The 13,797-nt window shown below is 40.5% G+C and overlaps 1 protein-coding gene across 1 annotated transcript in view; it reads right to left on the minus strand.

Moving 5' to 3' along the window:
• Window positions 1–13,213, minus strand: part of DPYS (dihydropyrimidinase) — a 30,816-nt gene extending 17,603 nt beyond the window's left edge. Inside the window, exons 1-4 of the mRNA XM_030971233.1 lie at window positions 12,896–13,213; window positions 9,549–9,707; window positions 7,257–7,436; window positions 6,233–6,422 (exon numbers count right to left, since the gene is read on the minus strand). Of these exons, the coding sequence (XP_030827093.1) occupies window positions 6,233–6,422; window positions 7,257–7,436; window positions 9,549–9,707; window positions 12,896–13,165 (799 nt within the window). The 5' untranslated portion in view covers window positions 13,166–13,213. The remainder of the gene's footprint in view (window positions 1–6,232; window positions 6,423–7,256; window positions 7,437–9,548; window positions 9,708–12,895) is intronic.
• Between the last annotated feature and the right edge of the window lie 584 nt (window positions 13,214–13,797).

A 13,797-nucleotide genomic window follows, 5' to 3' on the forward strand; every position in this document is an offset into this window, starting at 1 on the left:
AAGAACAATATGGCAGGAGACATAAGCCAGAAAGTATAGAAAGATTTCCCAAATAAAAAACTATAAATAGCTTAATTTGAAAAGTTATCTCCCAAATTTTAATCTTTTATCCTTTGCTGCACAGTATCCTATTTTCCTCAGAAGAGGACACCAACCCAGACTGGCTGTTAGCCTTTGGACAGAGCTAGCATATTTTAACTACTTTTTTCTCCTGGGAAACATGGATTTGAAACTCATCAGAACAAGATGTTTCACTCCCTGAGTGAGTGGTCCAGACACTTTGCAGTTCTGCAGCTGACAGGTGGAGATGCCTCCAACTGCAATGGTCACTAAAGAACCAGGATGACCTCCCACACCCACTCAGAGGCCACTTGGTGCTGGTTAAATGCAGCTTCTGCTGGGTCTCAGAGCCTTTTCCCTCCCCTGATCCCTACAGACAGTGGGTATTTTGCATTGGATGCCAGATTTCACTCCAGACACAGTTTGTATTGGAACCATCCCTGCATGCCCCAGCAAGGCCACAGCTGGTGATTGCTTGGTGATACAACCCTGTGACCTTTCTCTGACTTTCTGAGTGTAAGTCATGCAGTCGTGGTACTGTGGGAAAAGAAAAAGCAAAGCTTTGCAGATCTCTCTCTGTACATTAGACTGCTACTTCTGTGAGGTACTGCACTGTAACTCCTGCACTGGCATAGGTAGCTACTGAGGAGCTCAATTACTTTCAAAGTACACTTCTCATTGCACTAGTGCCATTTCTGAAATCTTTGGTGCTAGATTTGCTAAAAGGCCTCATACAGCTTTATCTCTCCATGGTTCAAGGTCTGCTTTGGTGCTACTGTATTGTACATTTATTCCAAGTACAACCGAGTGCAACTTTGTCCACAGCCTAAAGCCTCCCTGTTAGCATTACTAATTTGTTACAACCACCTCAGTGTCAGTGCACTCTGACATGCTCAATGTGCTTGTCTCATGTTGATGCTTTGGCTTGGAGCATTCTAAGTTCTCAGTCCCACTTATCTACATATGTTATAGATTAATACTTGGGTTCAGAGGGAAACCACCATTTTTAGACTTGAAAACATGACTTAGGCAGATATTTACTGGTTTTTAACATCTTATTTTCGGAGCTCAAAAGCAGTGACTATGAGGCCATGCATGGAAGTGATATGATCACTCACTGATGAGGAGATGTGAGCCGATCAGTGTTTTGTTAATTCAGAGCTGAATGAAGAAACCTAAGAAGAAACATGGATAAAACCAGGAGAATGGATGAAATTAGGATGAAACCTGGTTCACCTTAGTTCAAGGTCTTCCCTGACTCTTGCAGGAGCCCTTGGCCTTCCCTGGCCAACTCCAAACACTGTATTTGAGGGTAGGCTGCCACCAAACTAGATGTATATAGACCTTCTCTATAGAAGGTCTGGTATATGTAACCAATCTGTCACATTTGCCTATTAGTCTTTTGGCAGATTTTTCATATTCAAAGCCACCAGAAAGGGGAGGGAGGGGAGGTGTGGTTTGTGTCTCTTCTTCTGCATTTAAACAAGATAAAGAAGCTTTCATCCAAAGTAAACCTGAGCTATGAATCATTAGGACATAGCTACAAATTATTAAAATTAAAATTGCAGGAAAAGAATAATTTTTTTGCTTAATAAATACTTCAGAGAATAATAGAAAAATAATTTTCTCATCATAGTTTCACAACATGAAAATGAAAAGACGTTTCCAAGCTCCCAGTTGGATATGCTGAACTGATTCTAGCTCATGTGCCATAGCTGATGACAGTATTTCTGCAGTCAGAGTTTGAGCTGACCAGCTCCCTTTGTTCCCATGAGTGGGGAGGAATAGAAGTTATTCCCTCAAGTGATTTTGAGTCTGAACACTGCAGTTTCAACGGACTACCTCTGGACAGTTCTGCTGAATGTGCAACTTCCTGCATTTCACTTGGCCATGACAAGCCAGCCTGAAGGATACAATAATATCAAGATTCTGCTTTAAACCTAGTAAAAAGGAAATTCTGCACTAAGGTTCTTTCAGCTGAACTGGAAACAAGGAAATTCTGCATTAAGGTTCTTCTAGCTTGATTGACTTCTGCCTATAGGCATAAAAGTGAAGTAATGCAGTAATAAATCATGTCTTTCAAATTGTTATATTTTCCAGCATTCAATTAAAAAAGGAACCACTAAGTGTTCTGCTGTTTGGTCTTCCTGACACCTCTGAGAAGCTGGTAAACATCTGTGTATTTGGTGACTTTTTATCAGATGCCTTCACTGGCTAGCCAGAGCTATTTTTGATAGATTACTTTATCAAAAAGAAGATCATTCAATTGCTATTTTTGTACCACCTACCAGAACTCAAAAAGAGTTGAAATAGTGATAAACACCAACTAACATTAACAGATTTGAAAAACTGGTCCATATGTTCTTATTCTAGTAGAAGTTTTAGAAGCACTTAGGATAAGGTCATATGGGGCAAAGATACTCACAAGCTCTGAAAGGAGCAGAACTGCAAAGCAGGGTTTACTGAATCACAGATAGCATTGCATCCATTAGGCTATACACAGCATGGACCTGAGCTGTCCTGCATGAGACAGCTAAAAAGTTGACATTTTTAGTTGCATTCCTGGGCTCAGAATCAGCTTGAGAGTTTGTATTCCCTCAGCAATGGATATGCCTTTCCCCTCACCAAGAAGAGACATAACCCATGACTGTTGGTAGGAAGCAATCTTGTAAGCCTAAGTAAGAGTCTTGGAATCTGGCCAAGGACATATTTTTCTATGCACTTTTTTAAAAAGGAGAAACTTTTATGAAAAATTACTTTTTCAGTAAGACTGTGCTCTCCAGGTTTCCACTAGAAAGTTCCATTCCTGGCTGTTGCATCACAATAAATGAGAAAAGGGGCATGACCTTTAATCATCACACTGCATGATCCTTAAGGTCCCTTCCAACCCAAACCACTCTATGATTCTATGGTCTCCAACATTAGCTGAGATTTAGCTTAGATTGAAAGCATTTTTTAGGAGGAAACAGTATAAATCATGTACCCCATAATCACATTTTATTAGCCTTGCTCTCTCCACAAGCATTTCTGGTGGCAGGAGTGGGTGACAAGGTCACATTATTTTTCCCCAGTAAGTTCACATCAGGTAATCCTAATAAGTAGAAGGAGCTGCACTGCCTGACACGGGAGCTCTACAGCCTTTTATTCTCACTGGAGGGAAGATTTTACACAATAGCAGGAAGAGAATTCCTTTTGTCTTCCCACTTAAGGGAATGAGAGTGTCATGCACACAAATATATCAAACTGCCCTTATGTAGAAGAATACAGTTCCTCTACCTGCTCTGTCCAGATTCAAGGCCATATTTTGCACAGGGATGAAGAAACAGCCCACTGAGACAAGCAAGGACAGAGGTGCTGTCACACCTGTCACACACTGCTGTTCTCACAGAGGTTCTGTCTTTGATCCTCTCAGTGGAGAACTGATGAACCACTACTTTTGGCAAACAGGCTGGTAGGGCTCCTCAAAAATAACAGGATGAGGGCATGAGTTAACTTGTCCCTCTCCAACATGGCCACAGTGTGGAATTTTTGATTCCCTGCTGAATATTCAGCAGCTATTACAGATGTACATGAAAAACATGCTGCCATAATCTGGAGTTCTCCTTCCTTGAGTGGTGCTGCTGGAGATCAGAGCAGACATAGATGGTGCACTCTGGCATGGAAGAGAGAGGGAAAGACTTTCGCTCACCTCATTCTCTTAAATGTGCTTAATCTAGAATAAGAACAGCTGTTCCTTTACAGTGTGTATGACTGATTTTAACCTTCAAGGTCTGAGCCATAGCACACTGAAGACAACAGAATTATGCCTAGTATCTAGAGCAAGCTCTATCAGGCCTTCAGCCTCTAATGTTAGCTCTCACCTTGTACAGCTAAATGATGACAAGGAAGAGTTGGGCTCTGACTTATATTGTTGACTAGGAAAATCACTATCCCATAGAATTTGAGAAGCAATGCAATTGCAATTCAATTCTGGTATCACACTGTCAACCAGAAAATAGATTTCACTCACTGAAGATCTGTTTCTCCCCTTCTGAGGTCAGTGATGGAATTGGAAGGGATATCAATCTTCCTCTGACATGGGCAGGGATGAATATGCACACACACTTTGTATTTCATGCTAAGTGCTTGAAAAGGAACATGAAAAATTTCACAATTGTGAATAGCAGGAAGCTAGCATCAAGACATGGAGAAGTGATCTTGAAAAGATGCATAAACTGTTTTAGAGTGAATATTTCAAATGCTTGAGAGGCTTCCAGTATTTAAGAGTTTACACATCTTTCACATTTAGAATGATTTTTAACCTGTCCAAATTGAATGTCTTTCATCAAAATACTTGAGTTTTATTTATGTCATTCATACAATACTTTGAGATTTTTTTTTTGGTCCGGAATTCCTTGCTTTTAATTACCACTTTTTACTGAAAAATGAAAAATAACTTCTACTGAAACCAACAATAGTGAATTTTCAATTACCAAAATTCATACAGATCAATCTCATTAAAAACTACAATTCCTGTAACTACCTTTGTGGTACCCTAGTTATCCATTGAAATTTCTTAATCAATCTTAGATTTCTTTTTTCCAAACAGTATACTTCTATACAGATCATATAAATTATGAAGATATGTTATAAGTTGCTGTGCACAAAGGAAAGCATTGTTGAATCTGGCTGCAGCAGCCCAGGAGGCTATAAAATACAATTTGCACCACAATGTGCATAAATTGTCCCAGATTTTTCTTAGTAATATTGGGAAAGCATACATCCTGGAAAAGAATACATCTATCCTCTATAATCAAACTGGCACTGCAGACTATCCTTACAATACATGCCTCATCAATGTATTACAGTATTTAGTGTCAGCATAAAAGTCTTTATTTGAACAGTATATTATAAAATACTGTCTTAGCTCTTCTGTGTTCACAGACAGTTTTTCATCTTTAATCTGGGTATTTCAACTGTTGTCATAACTTCATGTAGTTAATGTTCACACAACGCCTGTGAATGTACAACCAACGCATGGATATAATCCACATTCCTGGCAGCACTGGCATCTAGTGGAGGAATCCAATATAGCACAGTAGAAAATGTGCCAATAATAAAATATATTCTGGTAAGTTCTTTTACAAACTTGAATTACTGCTAAATCTTACTAGAAGTCATGGTCATACATATTGTGCATAAACATATCCATCTATATTAGTACAATGACATCACACTGCTTTGATTTGTCATGATTGCATACTCTACATTTTAATATTAATAATCTGTGCCCCCTGTATAGGCATTATCTAAAGACAAGAAATGGCAAAATTGAGGTCTAAATGAAATTCATATCAAGTCAGGTGAAAACAAGCTGTAAATGCAAAAGATGTAAAATCATATCAAAAAGATTAAAAAAGATAATGAGGACACATAATTTTAAGTCCTCCAAATCTTGGGCTCCTGTTCTGCTCCTTCCACCTTGGTAATGTCTCCTTACAGTGCTGTTGTTCCATGTGCTGCTCTGGATGAATTTACAAATGAGGAGATAAAGCGCCCTGAATACCTACAGCCTTCAGGTTGCTTCTAGCCTAAATAACAAATGGTCAGCAAAGTCAGGCCCCCTTGGCTGACCAGAGTTATTTGTGAACACTGCAGTGCAAACCTGAGCAACTCTGCACTGGTGGGAATCAAGGCTTTCAGACATTGTCATCTTCACCATGACTTTTAAATGCCCAGTGAATAGGAGTCATCATGGCACTGTCTGTAAAAATATGGTGTGGTCTCTGTTATAGAACTTCTTATCAAGATATTTGGTAAAGTCTTGCAGACAAACTTGAGAGAGAAGAACAGTAGAGTATTTATTGTCTTGAATTGGTCACATCATTTTTGCAATAATGCTGTCCTGACCATCACTTTGACCTTGGAGGTACAGTATGAAGAGAAAAAATTTGCTCTGGGGAGAATTCTGGCTGCTGTTCTTACACACTGCTCCCCTTGAGCCCAACAACACACAGACAGACAGACAGACAGACACACACACAATTTAGACATAGACATCCCACTCCAAGAAATTCACCCATGATCTGAGGCTTAGAACACCCATGAAAAGTAGGACACTAATACTGTGTTTGGTTTTCCATAACCGTCCCCCAATTCCATTGTCCAAGCATAAAAGAATTACAACTTTTACCTTCTCTTCGTGCATTACTTATCACCTTTGCTGAAGATTTACTCATGACATGGACTACATAAAGGGGGCAGTTCACAGCATTTGCTATGGTAATGGCTCTTTGTGTAGCTTCAGCTTCCACTTCTTCAGGACGACACAGTTCATGACCCTCAGGGCCAGTTATTCCCATTGCCAGCATCTTCTTTGCACCCTGCAGACCACACAAAAGCATGTAAGAGTCAGTTAAAATGTATTTACGGTGTCATGAGCATGCTGCCAGTCAAATGGATTCTGAAGCAGCCATTGCAGACAGTTCAAGGAAAAACAAAACTAGGCAGTTGTGATTTTTTTTTCCAAAGTAAGTTACCGTAGTTTTATCTGAAATCTAATATATCTCTCAATCAACTCAGGTCTCAGAATTCTTAAGTAAATTCAGATAACACATTTCACTGGCTTGCAGGAATAAATCAATGCTCTTGAAAACCCTACCCATCTCTCAATATGTACACCTAAATGTCATGGCCAAAGATGTCCTGTGATGCTACTAACCCTCACTGGAGAGAAAAAAAAGGAAAAATTCTTACTAAGCACAAAGATGCATATCCAGAGCCTCTGAAAACCCCAAGAGGCAAAGAGGTTTTAAGAGGCAAAAAGGTTTTGTCCCTCTGCTGTTCCAGGAATTTCAGATTTGCTGATTTGAGTTTATTTAGCAATGAATTAATTTCTGTTACGGGACATGGGGCAGAGTCAAAGCGCTGTTGACTGGAATAGCTGAAGAAACTGTTCTATTAGAGCCATTCAAGTTACCACTGATGTCGAGTATTACTGGTGGAGTTCCACTCTCAGGGCCCCAGAGCTCTCAGTGCCTCCACTCAGCACTAAGGTGGCAGAAGCAGGTATGAAGTGAAGCGTTTATGAATTATGCACAGAGGGATGTTGAGACTACTGTGCCCAGCCAGTGGAGCCTTCTCCATACTTCTGGAGAGACCTAGGGCTAGGACCATCTATATTCCTGACTTTGATGGACAAAATGTCAAATGTGCACCTGTGCAATTAGCTCCCCATTCTCCGCATGGACTTGAGCAACTGCCCCGAGTTCCTTACAGAAGGAAAAAGCTTCATACAGCTCCCCGTCATTGACCATGTATATATCTTTATAGGCCATAAACATCTTGAAGGAGTTGACACCTTTGTTTTGAACAAGCGTTTCCATTTCTTGCTTCACCTGAAAAATACAGCAATTATATTTTACATATTAATAATTTTGTATAAAGAAATTGTAAATATGGAGGGTGATCCTTTACTCGCCCATCAAACATATCTTCAGTACAAATAGCCCAAGTCACATATTTAAAGACTGATTTAGACTATTCTTCTTGTATCAAATTTATTCTCAAAGTATATAAAAGAGTAACGCTGGAGTGCAAATATTGGAAGCACAAGTTAATTGCAGGAAGGAATGCTTTTTACAAAAGGTAATGAGGCAGAATTTTATTTCAAATAAACCTCCTGGTGTTGAAAACACTCATTCCAATATTACAGTCAATGTGTCCAACTCACACAACATGGACATTTATGCAAAACCGATTTTCAAAATTGGATTGCAATGGGCTGCAGCTTCTAGCAAACAACACAGTGACAGAAAAGATTTCATCTTATAGAGCTTTGTCCTGACTCCAAACAACACACACAGCCTTTTGAAACATTTTGTTGTCAAACAAAACAGCTCCAAAATGCTATGTGGAGGCCTTTATTTATTTATTTATTTATTTATTTATTTATTTATTTTTAATTCACTTCTTGTTAGGATTCCCTGCTTCTGCTAGAGCCTATGAAGCCCAGCAAAACATTACATCACAAAGAAAGAAAGACACATATTTTAGCCTCAAGGCTTGCACAACTGGTTAGCTAGAAACATATATTACATAACTTTAGTTCTCCCCTCCCAGTAAAACGATGGTTACAGTAACTGATTTGAAATTTCCATGGGATTACTTCCCTTCAAAAAGTAAAATGTTATTTTTCATCTTCTCTCTAATAATCTGGTTGAGTCTGCCCAAGAAGGGTAAGATATATAAAAAATTCAAGGAAATATTTTAGTTATCCAGAGGAGGGATGGGAGCACATTTTGAGTGGGAGTTATCAAAGAAGTACCTGACAAAATGGCACAAATATAGAGGCATGTCGTTTATCCTATTCACTGTTTACTACAACTAACAGAAGGCATTGTAAAGAATGTATGCTTTTAATTAATGGTTCAAATCCTGATGAGATGAGAGCTGATTAGATGGGTATGATTTATCAGTCTTTTTCATCCAGGCCTTTTGCAGCTACAAAATGCCCAACCTATTTCTTTTAATCTTGGCCTTTAAAAACAGCTACATTCTCAATATAAACTTGAACATTTCATTGATTTACATCTTCCTATTTTTATTGGATTTGTCAGTAGAATTCCACTATTGTCTGCTGAGGCTGTTTCAAATGCACATTACTCAGATTTCATTGCAGAATTTATTTCATGACTTTGCCTTAAGTTAGAAGTTATGGTCAGCCTATTTTAGCACTCAGTACACAGAATACCAAAGATGTGTTGTTTGCAGAGGGAATGCTTTGGCGCATATGTTCTAGAATTTAAAAATTAGAAGAAGTACTCATATATAAAATAGGAATTTACTTAGTATATCTGTGTACTGATGCATAGTTCTCTGAGAATCCAAAGTCATCTTGTAAAACATGAGTCTCATTCTGATAGATATCAAGCACGTGAAAAATTAATTTATCAGTAAAGCTTTCAGGCTATCAGATAACATTCACTCAGCAAAGGTGATTCTCCTGTTTGTAAATCCAAAAAAGGTTTTTTAGATTATGTCACATTCAATGCACTATTGGCTAAAGTCCTGCTTTACTTTAAATGGGCTTTACTGCAGCCACCCAGAAAAAGAAGTCTTCCTCCACAAATGAAGTCAAGTACCATATTTTTTGTGTATACAATTATAAAAATAAAACCAACCAAAACCACCAAAACTCATCAGAAGCATAAAATATCAAGTGTTCAAGCAACAAAAGACGAAATTATTGTAAATACCTCTTTCCCCCTCTGACCTGCCTGGTCTTGGTCTTGCACAATCCCTACCTTTAACTTTGTGCAGTATTATCCAGAGATACAGGCTTTCTGCAGACTTCTTTCAAATACATATACTCTCAGAAGGGTGTGGGCTATTTCAAATATTTTTAATCACAAAACCACTAACCAGCAAGCAATATTTAGTGTGTGAAGACTGATTCCAAGCAGGTGTAGTACAAATTTATGGAATTTAAAATCAGCCCTTGTGTCTACCTTGTTGCTCCACCATGTAACTGCCACATGCAATGAATAATCACAGCAGACTTTAGGGTCTGCCCAGCTTTTCCATGTATCAAAAGCTTCAGTAAGAGAACAACCTTTCTGAGGGATGGCAAAGTCGATGATCATAGTGGTTCCTCCTGCTATAGCTGCCTGAAAAGAAGAAAGTTAATATTTAGCAATCAGAAATAATGCAAATTTCTTCCCACCCTCTCCAACTCCCTTACATCAATTAATCTGGACTGAAAAGCCAAAAGCCACTGAGGAGTTCCCCTGAGTAAAGCCCAGACTCAAAAAAATGATTTTGGAGATTAATTTCATTTGCTTTGAGAAAAATGTTCTCAAAAGCATGTTCAGGAGAATCCAAGCCAAATTCTTACACTGAAGGAGAAGCTTCTCTTTGTGTACAAAAACTTATCAAAGAATTGGAGATGTGTCTGTAGTGTTTATGCATCAGTGAGTTTCCTCAAGTGTGTGGAATCACTGAGGAAGAAGAGCACAGTCAGCCTGAGATGTGCTTCCTCAGAGTCTGTGTAGTGGAAAAAAAAAAAGCCTGAGTGAGGGGAAAGTATTAAGGGGCAAATACACAACAACAAAAAGCCCTATTGAGTTTGAAAATACAATACGAAAACCCACAAACTCTTGTCTAATACTAAAATATTTTAAAAGTGCTTAAAAGTATATTTTTATTAGAAACAATATCATTTAGTAAAACTGTTTAGAGGTTTTTAAATACAATGAGGAATTTACATTCTCTACTTAAATGTTGTAAAGTAATAAAATAAACTACAACTTTACTTAAGTGATGAATGGTGATCAAAAAATTGCTTTTTAACCAATAATTTCCACTGTTAATAATGGAAAACTGAATTATTACTTTTCTTGCCTTTGAAGGGAAAATAAGTTACACAGATGCCAGATCCTTGACTAAAAGAAATTGATGCAATACAGAAGTTCCTTTGTTGAAATTGTTGCTTTCCTCCAGATTAGCAAAAGAAATCCTCTCTATTGCTCTGAACAATGTCCGTTTGCAAAACAGTAACAACCAATTCAGATCAAAATATGCACAGCTCAAATTCACAGAATCACAGAATTAGCTAGATTCAAAAAGACCTTTGAGATCAAGTCCAACCTATGACCTAACACCACCTTATCAACTAAACCATGGCACTAAGTGACACATCCAGTCTCTTTGAACACCTCCAGGGATGGTGTCTCCACCACCTTCCTAGGCAGCCCATTCCAATGCCCAATCATTCCTCCTGTGAAGAATTTTTTCCTAATGTCCAGCCTAAACTTCCCCTGGCTCAGATTAAGACTGTGTCCTCTTGTCCTGTCGCTGGCTGTCTGGGAGACCAAACCCCACCTGGCTGCACCCTCCTCTCAGGGTGAGGTCTCCCCTGAGCCTCCTCCAGGCTGAACAGCCGCAGCTCCCTCAGCTGCTCCTCACAGGCCTTGTGTTCCAGACCCTTCACCAGCCTTGTTGCCCTTCTCTGGATGCATTTGAGCACCTCAATGTTCTCCCTGTATTGAGGGGCCCAGAACTGGACACAGCACTCGAGGTGTGGCCTCACCAGTGCCCAGTACAGTGGAAGAATGACCTCCCTGCTCCTGCTGGCCACACTGCTGCTGATACAGGCCAGGATGCCATTGGCCTTCTTGGCCATTGGGCACACACTGGCTCATGTCCAGTCTGTTGTCAGATCCCCTGGGCACTGTGCAGCCTCTCTGTCCCCAGCCTGTAGCACTGCAGGGATTTGTTGTGGCCAAAGTGCAGGACACTGCACTTGGACTTGTTAAACCTTGTATTGTTGGACTCAGCCCATCTATCCAGCCTGTCCAGGTCCCTCATGCTGTATTACTCTTCCTTTTTCTACAACAATTAGTCCCTTTCTTCCTTCTGCTCATTTAGAATTCAGAAGAACAATTGTAAATGTGTCAGTATATTTTGCAAAAAGTGAAGTTTGGAGAGTGACACAAGTATTTGTAATCTCTAATGAATTGAGAAAAACATTTTCTCCAGGAAAAGTTGTTCAAACTGTCAAATATTTTCCATCAAGGCTGACTGACTTATTTGTTAAACAGGATTTAAAGAAAATTTACAGACTTTGAGAAAAAAAAAAGTCATGGGTTCCACAACTCCACTTGAAGTCTCTTTTTATTCCCTACATCTTTTTCTCCCTCTGTCTGTAAAGAGAGATGCCTTTACTTATTCAACTGAATGGGTAAATCTTAGCTAATCATTGTAGCATATTTTGCAATAGCTGGAATACAACTCTGTCTCACTGAATTTCTTGCCAAAATATTTGTCAGAGGATGACCTTCAGTGAATAGGTCTGAACACTTTCCACACTTTGACCTGGGTTAAGGATAGCCACAATATCTAACTTTTTGACACCTGACTGCTAAGCTAGCTCTAGAATTTTCTTGTAGGCACTGAAGTGACTATCTGGACATCCTGTTTTGTGTATGCAGCCTCTGTCTTGCAGCTTCCCAGTCCCATAAGTACCTCAGAGTTACTGAGAAAACCTTAAAAACTTATTTTCTGCTTTTTAGTAAATCCCAGTTCTCCTGTGAGAGGAACTGGATATAACAATCTCTGTGAAGGTGATGGCTAGCAGAAAAACCAAGTGGGGCAATGTGATCCTGTCTGTGAATGAAGGATTTAAGTCTGCACGACAAAGCTCTTAGAAAAGTGCCTTGAAAGTTTTGGTTATGGAAACTGTATGGAGATGATGCATATTAGTGTTAATATGAGTAATTGATACACTATTCATATTCAGGGTATATAATAAGATGAGCTAAAAAGCTGAAAAAACCCCACTCCAAGCATAAAACTGGGAGAAATAATGTACTTTCATAAAGTGTATTTGAAGTGGACTTTCATTTAGACACACAGTAAGCACCAAAGTGAATGACAGAAGAAAAGCCTGCATTCCCTCATGCTAACAGAGGAGAAAGATCAGATTACCACAGAAGTGCTTAAACAGCACAGGGGAATTAAACTGTTTCTTTAGTTAACCTTTGCTCAGAGAAGTATGAAGCCTGATGCACCAAAGCATGTTGTAGTCTGCATGCTGACAGCCAGGGTAAATGCCTGTCCCACTTGACCCCCACAACCCCAATAGTTTCTGGAGGAGCCCAAATAACATACTGGTTGGGGGTGGACCTCTGAGCACCCCAACTGCTTTATGACAATGTCCGAGACAAAGGGACAGGAACAGTTGGCTGTGCTTGATTCACATTCTATTCTCTCTTTTAGAAATAATACTGGAGGACCAGCAGGCACCCCTCTCTGAGAAAGCCCAGATGCACACACAGACGTGCACATGTGCACCCACCTTGGTTCCAGTGTAGAAGTCATCTTTTGACCTGCTACCCATGAAAGGGAACTCCATGTGTGTGTGAGTATCAATGCCCCCAGGGATCACCAGCTTGTTGGTCGCATCCAGCACAACAAGTCCAGTCGAGGGCTCCGGGTTTAGGTTTGGTCCCACCTGCTGCACCACTCCATCTTCCACGTACACGTCAGCCACCACAGAGAGGTCATCATTCACAACTTTTCCCCCTTTGATCAAAAGTCTCTGCCGAGCCCGGGTTTGGGGTGGCATGCCAGGAGGTGAGAGTGATGCCTCAGCCCAGAAACTTGCTCTTGCCTCAGAGTAGTTCACTGTCCCCTCCACCCAGAGCAGCAGCTCTCTCCAAATGGCCCTAAACACACAGCACACCACGCTCTTTAAACAGCCACCGGGGGAACTGCCCCCTCTGCCCCCAGCAGCCCCTCCTCCCGTGCAGCCCAGTGACACGGATGGGAGCAGGGCGCTGCCCTTGGGCCCCTTCTGCTCCGGACCCTGCCTGCACAAAGCGAGCCAGGCTTTCAGGGGGTCGGGGTGTTCTCACAGCACGTGCTCCAGCCTGCCCTGTGCACCTGCAGGTTTGCAGCTTGCTGAGCTGCTTTGAAAATGTGGCTGTTTTGTCATCTTGCGATGCCCCAAAACAAACTAAGCTCTTTGCAGCCACATTTGAGGAAACTAAGGGTGAGCTGAGCTCTCCACAGAAGCAGCCAGAGAGCCCAGGGGTGACCTGAGCTTCCTGCAGCCATGTCTGGGGAGCCTGTGGGTCCAGCCCGTGCAGAGGGAAAGGCAAAGTGCAGTGCTCTGGTGACCCAGGTGTTGCGTCCTTCTCAGTGGAGATGGTGGGGTCCACACTGCTCCCAGGCTGTTTCTCAAAGGATTTGGGACAC

This window comes from Camarhynchus parvulus, chromosome 2 (genome assembly GCF_901933205.1).
Source record: "Camarhynchus parvulus chromosome 2, STF_HiC, whole genome shotgun sequence".
Lineage (NCBI taxonomy): Eukaryota > Metazoa > Chordata > Aves > Passeriformes > Thraupidae > Camarhynchus > Camarhynchus parvulus.